At 30.2% G+C, this 22,418-nt stretch overlaps 1 protein-coding gene across 7 annotated transcripts in view; it reads left to right on the top strand.

Annotated features, from left to right (window-relative positions):
• LOC107446990 (zinc finger E-box-binding homeobox protein zag-1) overlaps positions 1-22,418 on the top strand; it is a 525,599-nt gene that overhangs the window by 388,565 nt on the left and 114,616 nt on the right. The window contains exon 1 of one of the 7 annotated variants that reach the window (XM_043039300.3): positions 19,426-20,011. The exons of the other annotated variants lie outside the window; for them this stretch is intronic. Within the exon in view, the coding sequence (XP_042895234.2) occupies positions 19,915-20,011 (97 nt within the window). The 5' untranslated portion in view covers positions 19,426-19,914. Of the gene's footprint in view, positions 1-19,425; positions 20,012-22,418 lie in introns of those variants that run through there. 7 annotated transcript variants of the gene reach the window in all.

The raw sequence follows: 22,418 nt of genomic DNA, 5'->3' as shown, positions 1-22,418 counted from the left end.
TTCCTCCAGACCCCTCTAATCACCCCCTCCCCTTCCAAAGGTGGGAGCCCAGAGAAAAGGCAATTAATAAAGGTCGACCACCGTAATCTGATGCAGTGGGTAAAGCAGTGGACACCCAGACAGACAATGCTTTTCCGTCATCAGAGGGAAAGCGATGATGAACGATACAATCCCCCCCCTCTTCTCTGGCATCCCTTCCGTACTCCCCCGCATCCGTTCATCTCTCTCGGATACCGTAATTACGGCAAGTGTCTCTCTCTTTCGTCATCTTCCCCTCTCCCCTGTCGTTCGATAATCATTTTTGAAAAAAAATGAATCGTTGCTGCCTTTTCCTTTACCCCCTTTATTTTTATAAATATCTTTCTAGTTTGAGGGGGGACTGGCCCCCTCCCAGAATTTTCTCGTGTCTAAATGGGGGGTTAGAAGATAAAAGTTGTCATTTTTAGAGGGTTTTGTCTCTTGTCTCGCTTTAAATGAGAGGCTAGGTGGGGGGCGCCTCGGTTAATTTTAGGGGAGCGTTCTTGTCCCGAAAATAGGAGTGAAACCTATGTTTAGGTCTTGTGCGAACAGCAGTCATTTTCGAAAACGGGAATTTATTCTTTTTTTTTTTTTTGTTCTCGTTTCTTTTCTTAAATCATAATTTCCAATGAAATTATGTGTCTTGTCATACAAGGGTTAAGCGGTTTTACTTAATGGGCTTTTCCCCGGTGAAATTGCTGCGAATTTTAATACAGTTTCTTTCCTTGTTTGTGATTTTTTTGTTGTTTATATTGTAACAAAGGTATAATTTAATACACTGAAGCCAAGCATAACATCGCGTTCACGAATATTAATTTTAAAATACGATAAATTTCCCAAAGATTTTAGAATGCTCTTTTTTAACTTTTATTTTGGTAAATCATAAATTTTTACTTAATTTTAAAATGTTATTAAATGGAGATAGAAAAATTTTCTATTTCCAGGAATGAGTCGTATATATGATTTTTATTGTAATAGCAGGTAAATAAAAAAGGCCTACTCAACTCTAATTTGTCATTATTTGACGAAACCATTTTCTCTGGGAAGTGCTTCGAGTGAACATTTCGTCAAACCGAAGAAATCTTCTTGTTTGGGACTATGAATTTCGCCAAAAGCATTTTGTTTGTTAGCACTCATCTCTTAATACAATTCATTAAGAAATGCGTTGCAAATAGAACTATGTGGGAATTTTTAGACATCACCTGGATTAGAACCCAGGGTACCTGCTTGGCAAGTGGGCTCTCCAACTCCTGTAGCAACCCGTCATGTAGTGTAAATGGTTTTAAAATTAGATTAAAAAAATATTGGGGAGCTCCCCAGGTTGCACTGAAATAAAATACGGGTTAAAAAAAAAAAAAAGCAGTTTCATCAAATATTTAAGAGTTCATGTTTCGTCATGTCATTTTGTGACCGAACAACTGTCAAAAATAACGCATAACTGCTTTACGATCATTAAAATCGTCAAAAATCAGTTTATTTCTGTGACTGCATAATTGAATTATAAAGATGGTCATCTTATTATTTTTATTATTAAAAAATTATTACACCACGCTTGTTGATTCATATATTCATTACTGAATATTCTAATGAGTGTTATTTTACTTCCTATAATTAATCAACCTTTATGCGTGTTTTTAATAAATTTTAATGATAAAATGTAATTATTTTTGTATATTATTTTGTATATATATTTAATTCAAAACTTTATATCAGGGTAAGAGGTCGAGATTAAAAAAGTTTCGCTGCACGGAATTTTTTTCAATACGGTTGGCAGTTTTTAATAGGTAGTTTAATATTTTACTTTTATCCAATTTGTTTTGGATTATTTCCTTCGATTTTTGTGTAAACCAACAATTACTAATATTACGGAAATATTTTTGAGCTATAAATTTCCCAAAGATATATTTTTCAAAAATTTGAAATAGACAAACGTATAATACAAAAATACCTTCCTGAAAACTCAATTTATGGAAATGAATTACTATATTTTTGTTCGAAAAAATCTTTAGAAATTCTGGAATATACGGGCACTACTGTACTAAAATTTTATATGCGAAATTTTTGAAATTAGTTATGAGACACCAACTACAATTTTTTAAAGTCCAGGGCGGTACGAATTTTTTTTTACCCCCGTTTTTAACTGAAATTTTTTAGAACATATCTCTTGAAACATGTTTCAGAAAAAGTACCATTTTGAGGAGCATGTTCCATGTACGACTTCTAGTAGGGGGGAGGTTGAAGTAAGGTAATGACGGTACAGACGGGCACGCATAATCGTTCCATACGCTTCATAAAGCAAAGGTCCGAAAACTCCAGAATCACCCAAATCAATGTGAAACTTAGTGGAAATAACACGATTAGCTTCTTTTATTCTTTTCACTTTCTTCCTCCTCATATGCATGCGCCATTTCTCTGGCTCAGTCGTTTGTTTCGATTCCCTAAACAACCCTCCCCCCTTTTAGAACATTCCCCCCTCTCGCTTCACGTAATTAACCCCATATCTGCATAATAAAGGAATCGGTAAACATTGGTCTCCCATAGGATAAATGGTGCCACCTTAAGGTTAGTTGTGTGGCATTTCATATGATTGAAAGTTGACGTTAAAGCGTACGCTTACGTATGCTTCTTTTGGAAAATATAGTCGACTTCCGGTTTCTCAAACTTGCCCTAAAAATATATCTATCTATCTAAATGCGTGCAATTACAAAGATAATTGTATTATAATATTAACTCTAAGAGAGATAAGTTAATTCCTAATTTTATTAAAAAATATCAATGAAAAGTAGTTCCTATTCACTTTTGTTATTTTCTATCTTTGCAGTTGCAAGAAAAACAGCACAAATTATTATTTTTGAAAAATTTATCTGTAGTTTTTTTTTTTTTCCCTTTCATTTTACATTGTAAGCATTTTGAAACAGAGAATTACGTATGGATGTTATGATATGAAGAGATTTCTTGTACCCTAAATTATTATGAATTTATTGAAAAACCTTCTCTCCGGACGAGGAGAATTTTTGTATCTTAAATTGTAATCAGTTCGTAGTAGATATTACTTTTTGTTAAGAATTAACTTCAAACTGCTAGATATTCGAAAAAAATCTCACTTGTAATACGAGGAAAATTCTTATATCGTCAATTGTATTGTAGAACAAAAGATTCTTCGCATTGGGAGAATTGTACAAGGAATTCGTAGAAAATGCGATTTTTCGCATGGAGGATTTTTTTTTTAAATGCAATGAATTCGCAGAAAATGTGACTCTTCGATTGGATGATAATTTTTGTACTTTAAATTGCGATAAATTCGCAGAAAATACTTTTTTCTTAGAAAGAAAGATTTGTACCTTAAATTGCAGTGAATTCGTAGAAAATTAGACTTTTCGCAGGGAGGATAATTTTTGTACTATAAATTGCAAAATTCGTTGAAAATGCCTTTTTCGTAAGAACAAAATTTTGTACCTTAAATTGCAATGAATTCGTAGAGAATGAGACTCTTCGTATGGACGAAAATTCTGGAATTTTAAATAGCAATAAATTTGTAAAAAATTTAAATCTTCACGCGAAGGAGAATTTACGTATGAACTCCATATAGTTTTAAATAATTTCTGTATTTTGTTACCTTGACATTGGATTATAGCATTGGATTTTTGCCCATAAAGAACTATTTTACGGTTGGTTGTTTCAGGCGTATATCATTTGGACCCAACTGGTTATGCTGCGCATCTACCGAAAATTACTGTAATCGAATAAAAAATACTGTTGTTTAAGAAAAATTCATTTTGACGTTATTTTGAAGATCGGTTTAAATATATATTTTTCTTCCCAGTAGAGAAAATCATTCGCCAAAACACAATTTTATTCACTGAATTTACGATTTTCCCGTATTTGGTGAGGTGGCGAATGCTTAGCGCGGTCCATGCATAGTTAAAAACTGCAATTACTATGGTGTACAATGTGGAAAAGGACCGTAAATTGTTTAAACATAATTTTTAAAAACTGTAAGACACATTGAAAATATCAAGGCCGGCCTTTAAAATTATGTAAAATGTGTATTAAGAACATTTCTTTTACAAAATTTTATTAACAAAATGAGCTTACTAATAATTTTTTTTTTTATTTCGTATATTGGGACTTTTTATGAAAAACTGAATTCTGATAAATTCTGAATTCAGCTTCATCAATTAGTTCAGTTTTCTGAAAGCTGAACTAATGATGGAACATCAAAATATTTTGCAAAAGACAAAAAATATTCACAAATATGTAGAAACAGTAAAGAAAACGTAGAACATTTTTTAAAAATTCTTTTGATATAATACTTTTTGTTGTTATAGTTTGGATCCAGATATTACTGCAATATTTTAAGATAAAATCAATAAAAGTAAAATAAAGAATTCTTAAGGAAATTAAAATAAGAAATTAATAAAGATTAATAACGAATTTTTATTTTTGGTTTTATATAACTGACTTTGCGATAAGCTTCGGAAACTATTGTCGATTATTAATGTGATGAGAAAAATCAAGATGAGATTGACGCCAAGATCTTATCAATATCCAAACGGTTTAAAGTAATACAAAGTTAAATGCATTTAGGTATTTTGCACGGTCTGTGGGACGAGAGTTTGAAAATAGGGTTAAAATCAGTTCTTGGTAAGATTTTTATAAATCAAAATAAGATAAAACTACGCTTCAATACAGAACAAATCCTTTGGGAAAAAAAAAAGAAAGAACTGAATTTTCAGAAAACACGGGCCTTTAAATCTTAACAAAAGATGACTAAGTCTTCTTAAAAGTGACTCCCCAAACCCCTGTCGGATGTGACTTATTCGTTCTCTGGTCTCCGCGCACTGTAACGAAATATATTTAGATTTTCAGGAGAAGCCATTTCAAAACGTCGAGCGAAAAACGGACAGGATAGGGGTAACATTTCATCTGGTTGCACTTTGAATAACCCCCTCCTACACGACAATTGAATAAAATTCTTCCTTATTAGTTTTAGTGCCGTCGACGAGAACCCAACCCCGCTCCACCACTTGCATAATCATATTATGCGGTTCGTTGGTTTGTGGATTGGAGATGTTATTCATACCGCCGAGGGAGTGTTTGGGGGGAAGGCAATACAGACGATCCCCTTCCTCATACGTTGACCAGCATCCATCCTCCTCCCCCCTCAAGAGGATGTATGAAGTGGCACAGGGGTCGCTCGCCTTACAGTTTCAGTTTTATGTGCCAGAGACGATTTTCATGTAAATGGCTATGGTGACAGTTTTTGACAGGGCCCTATCCAAAGTCGTTTATGCTAAGTGCTCGGAATTGGGGAACGTAAACTGGGGTTTTGTGGACCGACTTCCTATCTTTTAGATTGGTCTGTAAGTTTGATATCGATGGTTTTGAGTTCTGTTATAAAATCCCTATCGCTCTGCTTGCTTGTTTTCTTTTATCCCTCTGCAGCTGAAATTTGAAATTAAGATTGTGTTGACTCACCGCAAGCATCCATTGTTAGATTTTCAGAGATCTTCTTGATAACAAAATATATAAAACCTCTCCGTTATTGATATCGTCGTTATAATGTGTTAAATTAATGTGAAATTCTCCTCGCTTATTGACTGATACTGACGAAGGACTGAAAATGACAAATTGAAGTGACAAATAAACTCGATTTAATTAATTGAGTATTGCCTGACTTTAAGAAACTACGGTCTTCAGGACCAGGGACTTTGGAATTTCTATGTCTGTCCGTTTATTAACTGCTTTCATCTAATACGGTTAAATAACCAGAATTTTATCTCACCAACTAGGCCCACCTATTGAAGCCACCTGCAACCGCGTACATATTATAGCCGAGATAGCTAATCTTTCAATCTCATGTCCAACAGAACTGGGGTTCGTATCCCAACGTTGAAACCACAGTATTTCCTCCATTCTTCCCAACACCTGAAGAATTTCCAGTGTCCTTCTCTCCCCAATTTGTGTTCGGCACTCTACAATGCATTTTACCGAACGAAAAGCCTACCTCCTATGTCCAGTAACTTTTTTTTTACTTTTGAAACCATGTTAGTTGTAACTGGTTAAAAATCGTATAATTTTGTATTTATGGTTTTATAACCATGCTACTTATATACGGTATCAAAACTGTAAAGGTAAAAAATGCTCTTTACCGTAAAATTTTCGGTTAATTGGATGAACAGACTGCTGCCAGTTATTTTGCTTGAATTTCAGATTGAATATTCTAACAGTGTAAACCCCAGACTTAAATCCTATTTTGATCTAAAAATATCCTTTTGGATGTGTGAAAAATCACCTGCGGTCCTTACTGATTTGTGGTCAGCTCAAGCCATTATTTCACGAATTATTTTTATAAAACGTTTCTGCAAACTTGTTAAATCATGTAGTTGGCATTTTTTATAAATAAAAATAAGTCCCATTTTTGAAACTGGTTATGTATTCACGCACATAAGAACTTTCAAAGAAAGTTTAAAATAATCACAGGTTTTAGTAAACAATGCGGAAGACCAATAGTGTAACTATTTTTATTTTTAAAAAATGTTTCTTCTAAATTATTATATCAAGAACTATGAGACATTATTTTAAAATGTTTAATAGAGGGTGCGTGAATATTTTTGTACACTAATTAAATTATTATAAATCAAAATTAAAAAGTGCGCTTGCATTTCAAACATTTCTCCCTGACCTCCGTAATATAAAATTGGTATGTGATAACCTTTCAAAAATGAGTTGAAATTGTTAACTGTTAATTTACATGGCTCAATATTTTATCGTAAGAATGGCCTTTAACAAAATATTTTGTCGTAAAAATGGGATTTCACAAAATACTTTTTTCGTAAAAACGAACTCCTTACGAATGTTTCATCGTAAAAAAGCACCCTTCAAAAAAGTCTAGAATAACCTGTTAATTAAATTGTAGATTCACACTAAAGAAATTCATAAACGCGCGGAATGTTTACGAACAAATATACGCCAATGTTCAAGAAATTTTTTTAACATTTCTCTCTGATTGCCTTAATTAAAAATTGGTATTTCGTAATTTTGGATTAAAAAAAATTATATATATATATAATTGAATGATATTGTTATCGTTCATATAGCTTAATGTGTTTCCTCAAAAATATGTTTGCTCCCGCGTGCGATAATTTGAAGTATCATTTATCAATTAAGTAAAACATCGGTCTACCTTCCGTTTCTGGAAATTGTAGACAGTTTTGATAGCAACTTCGGTTTGAAATGTCTTTAGGGGATACGAACTGTGGACCTTACAGATGAGGGGTCGTGGAGTTTAATGATTTTGCCAAACGAAATTGACACTCCTGTGGGTTAAATTCCTGCGATCTGTAAGTTCCATTCTTCTAATGACATTCTTCTAAAGGGGGGTTGGGGGTGTAAGGAAAGACCCCGGACTCCTAATGTAGGAATCTGGCGATTATGGATGCAAATTTTAGGCAAATTATTTGATGGCAAATGATGATGCTTTCGAAACTTTAGTTGCGTTTTCGAATTTATTAAAGGTTCTCATTTTCATATGGTCCTATCGCTGCGATTAATTGCCGATTTCTCAGGATTTTTCCATATCAGGACAAAATGACAATCGAATGCATTTCGAATTCGAATATTTCCCTTTCGTTTTTAATTAGTTTTATTATGTATTTTATTCTTTATGATCGGTGCTGATGACTTATCTTTATTGAAAGAAATGAGTGTGATTTTTTCCTTTTGTTTTGTATTCGATTAAGCGTATAATAATTCTTTTCATTTAGATCACCATGTAATGGACAATCGAAAGATTTTAGATTTCTTTTTGTTAAGAATAATTGTAAATTTAAAAATAAGAGAGACTTTACGTCAAAAACTATTTTAGACAAAGTGAATTATTTGGATGAAAGTAAAATACTGATAAAAAGCAAAATGCTTTTCAAAACTAACTATCAAAAATATTTTCAGGTTTAAAACCAAACACGGAACAGTAAATAACTGTCGTTTTGTAGTTTTAAAATTAAAAAAAATATATATACTTTAAATTTTTGTTTGAAATCCGTTTGAAATTATTAGATGTTTATCTTAAAAATTAGCATAATATTGGTTCTAGAGCTGGAAAATTGAAAATAAAAATTGCATTAACTGAAAGAATATAACAGAAATTCTTTTGAACTTAAAAAAAATTTATATTTTCCGTTTTAAAATCTAATTAAATTTAAAAAAGTTTTAAGTAAGAACGATTTTTTAAATTTTTATGCAATTTTTGTTTTAAAAATTAAGCAAATTTGTTCTTAAAAATGTTTCTTTAAAAGTATATTTCCCATTGTAAACCAAATGTTCGAGCTCGACTGGGGGTTAAGTTTATGAAGCTTTTGATTAACAAGTTATTTAAAGAATCTTTTTAAAAAGGACGATGCCGTTTTCCGTTTAAAAATTTATCAAAAATTCATTTTAAATTAAAATTATTAAAAAAAAATAGGGACATTTTGCCAACCGAAAATTTTAAATTGTTGTCACGAAGTTTTAAATAAATAAAAAAAGGTTATAGATGTTTATCGGATTTCTGTTTATTATTTCTGTTTGACGAATTTTATCGAATTTCACCTCATATATCTTTTGTTGCCACTTTCAGAAAGCTTAATATGAAGAAATATCAATTATTTAATATAGAAAATCATAACAATTACAGTTTTTATTTCATCAATAGATAGAAGATTTATTTCTTTTGAAAAAAATGTGAACTTTGTTCTAGACAATTTCGATAGCAGTCTTAATAATTTATATTATAAACCTACTTTTTTTGCGGAGATCTCAAAAAAAGGAAATGACGTCATAAAAAGGAAAAACTTCTTACCTATGAAGCCGATCATTCTTTTGTGTTTTTTCGAACCACAATTCAATTTCCTGTATATAGATGAATTGAAGAGTGCCCCGCAAAAAGAAAAAAAAAGTATAAAATAATGCAGGAAAAGTTATTGCTTAAAGGACGAGACGTTTTAGATATTGTATTATCTTTTCTCTTTTAAAGAAAACAGAGAGTGATTTTTTTTATTGCTTTAGAATGCGATTCATATATGTGTTTTCAAGTGTTTAAGTCCGCTTTTCGATCAAATATATATTCTATTTATTGACTTTGTTTTTATGAGGTGATTGGATCCTCTGAGAAATTTGAGAAAGTACACCTGGGATGTATAATATATTTTCCTTTATTTTATATACTTTTGTTTCCAAAGTATAATATAGCTCTTTTGTTGTGTTTGATATTTCTTAGAATTCTAAACCGTTTATCATTTACGTCGTAAGCGCAACTTTACTTTAAAAATTAATTTCTGATAATTTTTTTTTACCTATCTTTTTTTTGTGTAAACCTTTTGTTTAGTATAAATAATATCCTTCCATAAGTTTATATACTACTTTAATTTCAAGATATCGTGTATAAATTCACGATCACCTATTTCTATTTTTTTTTATCAACTTCAATGTTTTCTTAATATTAAACTTATTAATTTTAAATAATTTTTTATTAATTGATTGTTTTGATAAATTTTTTGAGTAGAAACATTAACGTTTTTCTAATAGTTCTTGCTATCAGTTACTTACCAGGCTCCTAAATCTGACAAGACACAAATTATTTCTTTTTCATAAACGTTTTCTTTGCAAAATCTTAAAAAAAAAAACAGAGCAAATGATGTCATTAATTAGCATTTTGCGTCTAATAGGCGAAGGTAATGATTTACAAATAGTTTTAAATGAACCTAATACTTATTTAAATAAAAAAAATATTTTTTCTTTAAATTCATTTATTCATATCTAAAACTCAAAATTTGATTTTAGTACAGTCAAATTATTAGGATTAATTATAAAAATGTTATTTTTGTGCAAGCAAATTTTTAGGATTAATTATAAAATGAGAAACAAAAAAACATCACTTCCTTTTTCACTTTTTCACAAAAAACAGAACACTGGTTGAAAGAATCTGATTTCATGGTAATTTTAGTTTCGCAAAATTGTGTGTTGTTTTTCCACAGAAACAGGAACCTTTCACAAAAAAATCTATACATTCTCTGTTTCTAGAGTTTGATTCATTTTTGATTCACCGACAGTCTTTTCTGCATTTTATCATTCTTAACGGGTTTCTCCTTCGTATTTTTCAATTAATGATTGAAACTCTCATTAAAGCGACGCGCGGGCGTCTATTAACGTTTATTAGATGTTACCGGTTCCCAGAAATCTCTGTCATTTCTTCCATAAACGCGTACCTTCATGCGACTCCATAAATTAATTCAAAAAATAACAATCACAAAGAAAACGACGTAAAAATGGAAAAGTCTAGATGAGAATCATTTTTAATCGTTTTGCAAGATGTTTTTCTAATCATACACGGTACTTCTGATGTATCCACTAAAAGTTTTTTTTTTCCCTCTTCATTTTCAGAGGGAAAAAAAATCTTTTTTTTCCCCAACTTCAACAAAAACTTTACTGCATTCAGCAGTTAATTGTATTACCCTAATTTCTCCCTCTAATTAAATAACGCATAATTAAGGAAAAATCCCTCGCCGCCTCAACCCCCTTTTTTTATTTTTTTTTTACTACTCTCATAATGGAATATCAAAAACCATTAGCTAGACCGCTAATTTCATTGTTGTAAGGATTAATTCCAAAACAATAGACGATTATTATTGTTATTTCACTCTTCCAGCACCTTTTAGACGCCGACGCTACTCCAACTTTGGAGGTAAGAGGTGTAAAAAAATGAGGGGAGGCGGAGAAACGTGTCAGAAAAATTAAAATCGACGTAAAAAAAGGTTTTTCTGAAAGTGACCATCTTTTATCTGAAATGTTCATTTTAGTTTTATATATTATGGAATGTTTTAGCTTTCAGGAATAGCGATATAGAAATTGAAAAGACTTTTGTTTGTTATTAAGATTTTATTCTAACTGATTTTGTTTAATTTTGATTTCGCTGTTTAATATAAACAAATGATTTAAAGAAATTTTTTTTTCGGAAAATTTGAATCTTGTGAAGTGAAAGAGCGATCTTGTAAATAATCGTTCAAAACGCACTTTAAATTTCAAATAGTAATCGAACTCAGAAAGCCAAATATTTTATGGTAAACAATAGTTTTAAATTCTTTGTTTCTTTATTTTCAACTTCATTTTATTCCAGATCTATATTTCATGTGGAAACTGAAGTATACTATTTTTTATTATTTTATCTCTAAATTTTTATGTTTATCTAAGTTACTTTTTTAAGTTACTTATTAAAATTTAATTTACTCAAAAAAAAAATATTTTCTTTGAAATTTAGCTTAATGCGCGTTTTTCAAAGATATATAACCATTTCTTATAAGAAATTCATCTTTGAATCATCCATTCAACATAAAATAATAATGGTTACTCTGTAGATTTTAGCGTCGTAATATTCGTTAATCAACAAAAAATAATAATGGTTACTCTGTAGATTTTAGCGTCGTAATATTCGTTAATCAACAAAAAATAATAATAGTTACTCTGTAGATTTTAGCGTTGAAACATTCGTTAATCACGTAAACACTCGCTAAAAAATAATAATAGTTACTCTGTAGATTTTAGCCTCGAACATTCGTTAATCGAAAAAAAAAAAAAAAAATAGTTACTCTGTAGAATTTAGAGTCGGAACACCCGTTTCTCAACAAAAAACAATGATCGTTATCCTGTAGAATTTTGCAGCGGAACATCCGTTCCTCAACAAAAATAATAATGGTTACTTTGTAAAATTTAGCTTCGGAGTATTCGTTCCTTAACAAAAAATAATATTCTTTACTCTGTAGAATTTAGCTTCGTTCCCCAACAAAAACTAATAACGGTAACTCTGTAGAATGCAGCGTTAGAACAATCGTTCCTAAAAAAAAAAAAAAAAAAAAAAAAAAAAAAAAAATTATAATAATCATTATTCTGTAGAATTTAGTTTCGAAACATCCGTTTCTCATTACTGTTTCTTCTCAATTTTTTTTATTTAACTAAACTCTCGAGTTATCAATTAAATGAAGAATTACAGTTTCTTCAAGAATATTCGCTTCTTAATATCTATCTTAATTCGCTTCTTAATATCGCTCTAATTCATCCTATCTATTTAACTGAAAATTTCAATTTCTTCATAAAATGTAATTTTAAATATTTCGGTTCCTAACTAAAATTTATCGAAATATCTGTTTCTCTACAAAGAACTGTATTTTTTTTTCTAGTTTTTGCTACGAATGATCAATTAATTCCTCAACATAAAGTAAAAATTTTTGTGTTCCCGTTTCTTCACACAATTTAGCTTTAAAATGACCGTTTGTTATTTTAGAATGATCGTTTCTTCATTAAATTTCACTAGCAGTTATCATTTTTTTTCCTACGAAGAAATGCATTTAGTTAAATCATAACGAAGAGTTTCCTTTCTTCATAGAATTTAGCTTTTAAACAATGGTTCCCCAATGAAAAATTAGCCTTACTTTACGAAATGAAACATCGAATTACCTGTTTCTGAACTAAGAATTATCGCTTCTTCATGAGTTATTAGTAAGATTGATCAATCCTGAAGAAAAATTGATAATTTCTGTATTTCCTTTTATTATTTTTCTAAATTTTATTTATTATTATTATTATTTTTTATGAAATTTAGCCCAATTTGTTCTATTTCTTTACAAAATTAGGCGTTGAATCATCCGCTCTCCCAATAAAAATATCAACTTTTTAAATTTAAATTTAGATTAAAAAAAAAAAAAAATCCGTTCCTCAACGCTGAGTTTCTATTTCTTCATGAAATTTAATGGTGTATTTGTTTCGTAACGAGTTCTAAATAATTTCTTCTAATTATTTAGATATCTTCTAATCCTCGAAATCTATCTAATCTTCTAAGTACTTAGAACGGGTTCCTAATAACTTGTTCTAAATAATTTCTTCTAATTATTTAGAAATGTTTTAATCCTTGACATCTTTAGAATCTTCTAATTAATTAAAACGGGTTCTAAATAATATGTTTCTTAACGGGGAGTTCCCATTTTTTCAAAAGAATTCAATTTTTAGACAAATATTTTTCTGGGAATTACCGTTACATGTCAGATCAATTTATTACCATTCAGGTCATGCAATCATACATGTCAGATCAATTTATAACCATTAAAATTTGACGGATATGTTGTTGGTAAATTTTAATGCATTAAAATATGATTAGTAGATTTTTCCTGCAGTTCGGATCGAACATTTCCTCAGGTAAAAACAACTTTACAGGGAAGAAAATGCAGCTCATTTTCCGATAAAGAGGAAACAGGGTGGTACCTTTTGGTATATCTAAATCTAATTATTATCATAAGGATAATTTTTTTCTGTTTCAATTCCGATCTGCTTTATTTTATTATTGCCCGCGGTATCGGTGAAAGGCGCGAGTTTTGGCGGGGATTGGGAAAAGTTGTGAAAGTGGAAGAAAAAAAAAAGGAATAAATGAGGTGATGTGCGAATTGTTAGTGTTGGCGTCACTTTGGCAATGAAATAGGATCATTAGCCTCTCAGATAATCTATCTGTGGAAACAAAGCGGTTTTTATCTGTGTTTCTCCCTCTTCAAAATGTTCCATTCCGATGCGTTTAGAATTTTTAGGGGTGGAATAGAGTTTTCTATTGAGTCAAAAAACGATAAAAAGCACTTGATTATGCAAGTTTTTTTCCCCATCCAAATTTAACGTAAATAATGTTGATTCATGATGCGAGAATTGACTTGATGAAAATATAAATAATAAATTTATTCCATACAGATTCATTTATGTTTGGATTTTAGTTAATGTTTTTACTCATTTTTTATTTTTTAATTAAATTTTTAAAAAAATTTCATAGCATTATATTTCTAGTTCAGATTAACCAATCGAGAATTTTTTTTATTGCATTTTAAATAAATTTGAATTTTAAAGTTAATAAAATGACATCAGTTCCGAGAATCTGCTTACCAGGAATTTAGTTACGTTGTGCGATCCTTCACAAATTACTTTAATTTGTTAAAACGAACTATACATAATTCCCCCCTCCCTTAAAACGAACCCTCCACAACTTATTATTTTATCGCAAACACTGACCTTTTGCCTAACATTTGGTCTTAAAAACGACAATATTTTCCATTTTAAAAACGCAGCTTTATAGAAAATCTTTGATAAACGGTTTCAATTGTCCTCAATCTTGTTAAATGTTAACTATTTTACAAAAAGTGTTGAACATCTTTTTTTTTCAAAAATCACCAATTTGGCGAAATTTTTTTTCGCTAAGTTCTACCACTAAATTAATTCAAAACATGGATAAATAAAATATACTAATCATGTTCGCCGAGAAGAAAAACGACATAAGTCACACATAGTAAGGGTTAACCTTTCTTCCTATTTTACCAAAATGCGACTTTTAAAACTATTCTTTTAGAATTTTTTGAGCACGAAATTATTTATGTGTCTCTTTTTTTACGGACCTGCTGCTTTTTATTCTACGACTGCTTTTCCCTGTTTTTGCCTGTTCCGGAATTCTCACTGAATGCGGTTTCATGTCTCATAAAGGGAAATACTTTTTTATGCGTTCGTAAAGTTTGGAATCTCAAAAACGTTTTTCCGTCGACGCACCTGTATATTTGCTTTTTCCTTCAAGAAAAGGGAAAAGAAAACTCGGGTTTATATATTTTCTTTTCGACAGTCAACTGAATGTGCAATGATTGTTGAAGGTAGGGGGAAAAAGAAAGTTTACTGATGTGTGTGGCCTTTTTTTTTTGGTAAAAGTATTGATACAAGAATAAAAAAAAGTCGCTTCTTCGAATTTCGTATTCCGGTAGACGATTTTGATCAGGAACGATGACAAAGAAGAATGATTTTCATTTTTTTTCTTCTTTTTTTCTAGCGGTATAGGTAACAAGTAAACTTATGGCGAAATTTAAGGAGACATTGGCGATGCTTAGTTTATGTTTATATTTGTAGTTTGTTTTAAAATTTACTTTACGTCATTGTTACATTTATATGTGAGAATTAGCTCCAGAAATATGTTTATTCTAATATCAGTGAGATATATTAACAAAAACTATTAAATATCCGTCAGTATATTCGGTGAAAACACCATTGCTTATTCTAATAAGTGTTCGTAATAAGTGTAATTCTAATAAATATCGATAAAATATGCTGAGCTGGAAAAAATTCGATCAAGGCGTAGAAAATTTACGAGGAAATATTACTAAGTTACCAAGTATAATATGAAATTTCGTTAAAAAACAGAAAAGATTTTAGCGTGATGTATTCTAATGCAGAAAACTGAAGATTTTCGATGGAATTGAGTGGCTTGACATCCATTAATAAGAAAATTCTACTGGTGACCCACAAAAAAGTATAAAGTATATATTTTATAGCCCCAAAACAATTCTTCCATTCGAAAAAATGAGTTTTTTTCTATACAAGATTTTAAAAACATTAGTTAAAAATATTATCAGGAACAAAGATATAAAAAACAATGGGATATATGCAATCCAAGTAAAATTTTAAGCATATGAAATATCACAATACAAAATATCATGCGGAGAAATTATTGTAGTAACGTATCTCGCGTATGTTAATAAACGTGGAATCAAGTCTAGCTCAAACAAACTATCGTGATATCCATTTTTTAAACATGCAAATTATCGAAATTTGGAGACAAGTGCATACAAACATCGTGATATCGGAGCTGACGCATACTAGTTATTTCGGGACATGATTTTAGCGCACAAAATATCATGAGATAGAAATTTTTACGAATTAAATAGTAGCTTTTTGCATAGCAGTTTGTACTTGACAGTTCATTGCAGAATGAAACATGCGTTAAATCCATGGATAATCCGCTGTTTATGTGAATCAGTTTACCTATATGCATGCATATTATTTTGAAATCACTCGATTAGCTCTAAAGCCTTTCATTTTATTTTCCTTTATTATTGATATTTATCTTTCAAGAAATTCTTTCTTTTCTCAAGAATTTCATTCTTTTAGTTCCATTCTTAAAATAATTCATTGTGCAAAGAGTGTTCAAAAAATAAAACGATACGAATATAATGCGAATTTTTGAACAAACTTTTATCCCTTCAAATGTTTGATTTAATTTTTGTCCATTATAGATATTGTTGTCGAATAATTTATTTTGAACTTTTATAAAAACACTTATAGAGTGAAAATATTTCATGAAGTAAATTTTAAAGTTACTTAAATATTAAAAGCACCTTTTCTCATAAAATATAGAAAACAGTCTTAAAATAAATCTAAAAATTTATTTTGAATACAGCTATATTGTTTACCTCCAACATATGCCCGCAGTGTCACGTATACTTTTATAACAATAATTTTTAAAGTATTCAAAATTTTCAATACATATTTCTCATATAACTCGATGGAAAGCTGTTTTAAAATAAATTTAAAAAGTATCCCTAGATACAACTGTTTGTTTCACCTCTAATGTACGTTCACAGTGTCACAAGTATTTTTATGACAATAATTTAATGATATTCAATATTTTAAAACACATTTCTCACGCAACACGGAGAACAACTGTCTTAAAATAAATCTAAAAATTATCTCTGGATACAGCTGTCTATTCTACCTCTTAATGTACGTCCACAGTGTCCATCCGATGAAGGGACAGTTGAATATCTTTACGAGGCCATCCTCTTCACTGTCATGTAAATGAGATGAAGTTTTGGAGGGGTGGGAAAAATCGAAAGTGAGAATCGCACGTCAAATGGATTTTATACGCTGTACCAGAAGAGGCAATCTCAATATGAAAGATTCCCCAGTCTCTTGATTTGGCTGGCTATAGAGATTTGTCGCGCGCCAACTGTCACGGTGCACCGTATTTCAGTGCCCGAATGACCCGGGCAGTTAAAACTTTATGACTTCCCAATGTTACGGGAACCTAAAGAGCCCCAAAGGGAAATTCAGAGAGGGTGGTTTTGATGGCGATATTTTCCTTCTACGCCGATATATTTATAGTTATCTGGATTGTAGTTACGGAGTAGAGACTCTATTATCAGAGAGGAGTATCAATTGGCGATGGGATGGATAAGGAAACGTATTTTGGGTTTCTTTGATTTACAATTTGGCGTGAAATAGGATTTTTGTGAGTCACAGTTTTCTTGGAACAAAATATCGTCGTTTTTTATTTAATCTCAGCTTTGACGTTGTCGTTTAAGCGTCAACGTCGTATCGTTCGTATCAAAACACGACTTTTGCATTAATGGTGTCGCATCTATATCGATGACTGATATCTTTTTTCCTGAATAAATAAATATTATATTTTTTGGACAGTTTTCTCTTTAGCTATATGTTTGGCAGTGTTTATCAAAAAGCTTTTTCGCGAAGGGAAAAAAATGAAACTGTTTGAGTCCTTTACACATGAGGCAAAGTTTTAATATTAAATCATATTTACCATCTTGCTATAAGGAACTATATTGGTCTTAAAACGCTTTAATAATTTAAATACTTAACATGCTTGGCTCTCTCCGACCACAGTGCTGACGTAAAATATCCTCAGTGGTAGGATGGATTATGGTTCAGAGTTCTCTTTGCCGTAAAGCTAACTGGAGATTTTGTAATTTTCTTCTCCATGTAACACAAATGCGAATTTGTTCCATCAAAACGTTTTTAACGAATACAAATTTCTTTCAGTAATTGATGTTTCAGCTATTTTTCATCTTCTAGGTTTTATAAGAAAAAAAATCATAAGAAATGCATACAAGAAATGCTTTAACAATGCCATGAAATAATTTTAAAATGGATAATATATATTTTTGTTGGGTATTTAATAAATATTTGATTTTAATAAACAGGCAATAAGCATGGCCGTTCAACTATTGATACATATCATACCCTGTAGTTAAAACTGGACTAAAAAAACAAAAGAATTTTTGAGTCGAGTGTTGTGATAAATATGAGCACAGTGAAAAAATATATTTCAAAATTATAGGGAGGAGATTTAAAATTAACTGAATAATATACTTCAATAAACTTAATTGAAGGAAAAACATGATATGTATCACTTTAAAGGGCACAATTTTAAACTTTAGGTGTTAAAAGGTATGGATGTTTATCATGTATTCGGTATTCTTTAGTTGTATCGTAATATTGTTTCAACTTAATTTGTTTACATCTTGTTTTGTAATTATCATATTTTTAACTTTAACATGATAAATTTATATTAGTTCTAATCAATGAAATCTTTATCTTTAGTTTCTAACTTAAATCAAACATAATGTTGCTGTTTGTTTATTATTTTCCCAACTTAAAAAAATAGATATTACAAATTTCAGGGTTTTTTTTTCTTTAAATTTATATTTTGTTATAATATTTTATCATAATAAACTGATGTTTATTGTAAAAATATTCAATGAAAGTTTTACATAGTTTTGATTAAACATTACATTGTAAAGATGAATAAGTGGTTTTCGAGAAGATTGATTGACCCAGGAGTTGGAAAAATTCGTTGTGCTAGAACCCCGTTTCTTTTCTAAACTAACGTCAAAAGTAGTTGCCAAAAAAGGCTACAAACTACTGTTTTTTTCCTTTCTTTTTAGTTTTTTTTCTTGTATCGCACGATTCATTACACTGCTTTTTTGAAAATGGAGCACACTACACTACACTACAAACTACAATGAAAATTAACGACTATTAGTTTCACTAATTGTGCGCTACTTCCGACCACTGCTTTAATTTAATGAAAATCTGCTTTAATTTAATTTAATTAATTGAATGTATTTAAGATATATTTAGAGAGTGTTCATATGTTTTATGCTCGCTGATGCATTATACTTTGTTTTTTAATTTCATAATAGTCGTTGAACAGTCGACCCAATTTTGGGTTTACGACTACTAATTTTCAACTCCGTATCCTTGTAATTTTGAACCCAATCCAGAAGACAAGGAAACTCCTGGATCAATTATTGGTTGAAATTTGCTTTTGTGGATTACTTTTTGATTTAACTAACACGCATCACGTTTAGCCTGATGGCAAGGGGACTCTAATCTAGTATCCGTCTGTCACTGAGGATATTTTACGTTAGCACTGTGGTCGGTGAGAGCCTAGTGCGGAATTCGTATCTACCCCTCATCGCCGAGATTCGAACCCGGTTCACCTCATTGGAAGGCGAATGTCCCATCACGGCTCATAATTAAAAAATAATTTCTGAACAATTAATTTCAATGCTATGATTTATTATTTCACAAAGGTGTGCGATTTACCAATACCGGCCGAATGCCGTCTAACTTCTGAATCAACATCTCAAGTGTGAAACCCACGAGGTGCTTGTTAGGAATCTGGCGCTGCTGCCCGCACATGCGCTTTTTCTTGGGAGTGAGAGGGATGAAGGGGAGTATGAGGGGAAGGAGTAGAAGGATGGGGAGCATATCCACCGCCTCTTTCGCATCCCTTCCCCGTTCTCACTTCACAATTGCAGGTGTCATTTGAGCGCTAAGTTTGAGCCACTCTTGGCTGCCGACTCGCTTACCGGACAGTCAACCCGACTCACTGCCGGCAATCCGGCGTGGTGTCACCGGTCACGCATCGTGTCACCTGTTACCTATACAACGAATTTCATCGACTTGTATCCTGATATCACTGTTATGTTCAACGCAGACATGAAAATAAAGTTTTGACTTAAAATATTTCTCAAACAATTTCGACTTTTTTCCGATTGCTCTGGACTTGAAGAATGTTTTTTCCTGCCGTTCGGACATTTAATATCCTTCACGAATATTGAAAGAAATATACGAAAAAAATTTAAAATAAAAATACTTGATGTTGAAAAAAAAGATGTGACCTGTTGGAGATTGAAGAGAACATTTTCCTGCCTGGTTCAAAACGACCCACAAGAAACATTTGAAAGCTTTCTTAAGAAGTGATTTGACTGCGGCATGTTCTACAATAGCATGTGGGGCAACTGCGGTGGATTTGGAAGATCATTTGGACCTGATATTATGTGGCCTGCTTATTTTAACCGATTTTTGCCAGGTAAATAGACTTTTCTTATAATAAATAGCATTTGATTTAACAACATAAAACGTAAAATCTAAAACAGCTCGTATAATTCGATAATATAATGTTCAAGTGATGATTTAGTCAATAATTTGCATTAATTATTAAGATGCTTTAAATTTCTTTATTAATAACATAACGATTAAAAAAATAATGTAACTCTTATGATTTCACAATCAAAAAGATGATGTAATTAACGAGGCCTTAGGTTATTTATAATTAGAAACTAAGAAACTAAGAGATCGTGCGGTTCAGTAGTATAATTTTTAAAAGACAGGCTAATAAAATACTTTAGATTAATCGAAAAATAATCCACTTCAGTGAATTAATCGTATCACGATCAAAAGTTAGTTTAGATTACAATTTAAAAACATAAAAGTTAAAACGTAATGCAGCTCTTTTGATTTAATAACATAATTTTTGATTGTGTCTTCAGCTAATAAGATGAATTAATCATGATTTAATTGCATAAAGGTAATGCAGTTCTTATTATTAAATAATATAACTTTTGATTGAGTTTTCAGCTAATAAGATGCTTTATATTACGTTATAATTGCATAAAGCTTAAAAAATTATGCAACTCTTATAATTTAAATGTTCTGATACTTAAGTTAATATAATATTCCTATGATTCTTTAATATAAAACTTAAATGATAATGTGTTCCTTATGATTCGATAACAAAATTTTCAAAAGACGATTTAGGTAATATGATTGAAACCGTAAAGTCTTACTGCAGCTTTTATCCTAAAGCTGAAAGATATTTTATGAGTATGACTCATTGTATTAACTTTTATGAAATACTTAATTATCATTTAAGCTTTATGCTATTAAATCATGCGCTACGTTATTTTTTTCAACTAAATGCTATATAGTCACTAAACATAATTCACAGTATGAACTTTTCTCTTATTTTTGCTATGATATCCTTTGAGTTTCATATCGCTTCTCTATATAAGTGAGCTTTAGGTCTTAATATTTAAATTAAATTTTTAAATAATCGAATTTTATATAAATGATTCATGTTATAAGGTTTATTTAGAGTTTTGTATGAATTAGAGCTCTTTTACTTTTTGATTTGCTCTTTTACCATATGAGCTCTTTTACTTTTTGATTTGCTCTTTTACCATATGAGCTCTTTTACTTTTTGAAGTATGAGTTGAAATTAAGCATTTTTTATGCTTATAAGTTATTATATTCAGATGTGTTTGATTATTACATTTTTATACTACATTAATACTGAGATCAAAATATACCGCTGCTATTATGATTCCTTAAGATTATCACACTCTATTATAAATTTCTATTGATAACTTATATTTTGTGATTTAATTACATAATGTTCAAAGCTTTATGCAGCGCATATATTATCATATCAAGTAAAGCTAAAAACATAACACAATAGTAGAATGTTTATTTAAGCTATTATGATTTTAAGCAGAAAATATCACAGATAATGTGAATGAAGTAATTTAGTAATAAAAAACCAAAACATTATTATAGTTGTTTTGATTTAAAAATGTAATTCTAGCGGTCAAATTAATGCTAAGGATTGAGTTTTAAATATACCACAACTATTATGTTTTAAGAACAAAAAACGTTTAAAAAAAGCTGTTATATTTTAAGTTTGTTTACAGCGTAAAGTTTATAAGATGTTGTTGCAATTACTACTCACTTACATAAATATTCAAATAATAATGCGTGTTTTTTTTTAATTTAATACTCTAAAAGATATTAAAAAAATTTAAACTTCTATTCTTCATTCGTATGAAGCTGAACAACAATAATGTAATTTCATGTCTATCAAAATTCTAAACTTCAAAAGATAGTGTAGCTCTTGATATTAAGATGTTAGAAAAATTAAAATGGGGTAAAATTTTCCTTTTACGATTTTGAACTTTTTACAAAATCCTTAAATCTCTATGAATTCTATAAATTTTCATTTTGAATTCTATGAATTTTCATATTGATTTTTACTGAATTTAAGTATCGAAGATAGTAATATGCCACGACTTTTAGATGTAACTAAAATTTAAAAGTGACTTTTTTCTGGTGTAAACAATCGTTCTGCCTTAAAATCTTGATTAGCATGTTTAAGTTTTGATTTCTTTGTTGAAGAATGTGTATCATTCTGAAATTCAAAATATCTTTAGAAAAGCATAATAAATAGATGAAAGTATCACTGGATGAAAATTGTGTTCAATACTATACAATACATTTTAAATTATTGTTTTATCTTTTATACACTGCAAAAAAAAGTATGGTCAAAACTACCAGATTATGATAAATCTTACCGTGTTTTTGGTTTTATGGGAACACCAAAAAGCTCAATAATTTTTACCGAATCGCTTGTTATTGATTTTGGTAAAATTAAGACTCAAATA

This window comes from Parasteatoda tepidariorum, chromosome 6, assembly GCF_982258835.1.
Source record: "Parasteatoda tepidariorum strain Cologne lab strain chromosome 6, Ptep-v5.0, whole genome shotgun sequence".
Lineage (NCBI taxonomy): Eukaryota > Metazoa > Arthropoda > Arachnida > Araneae > Theridiidae > Parasteatoda > Parasteatoda tepidariorum.
The sequence above is the reverse complement of the archived record's forward strand: the minus strand, read 5'-3'. Positions and strand labels throughout refer to the sequence as shown.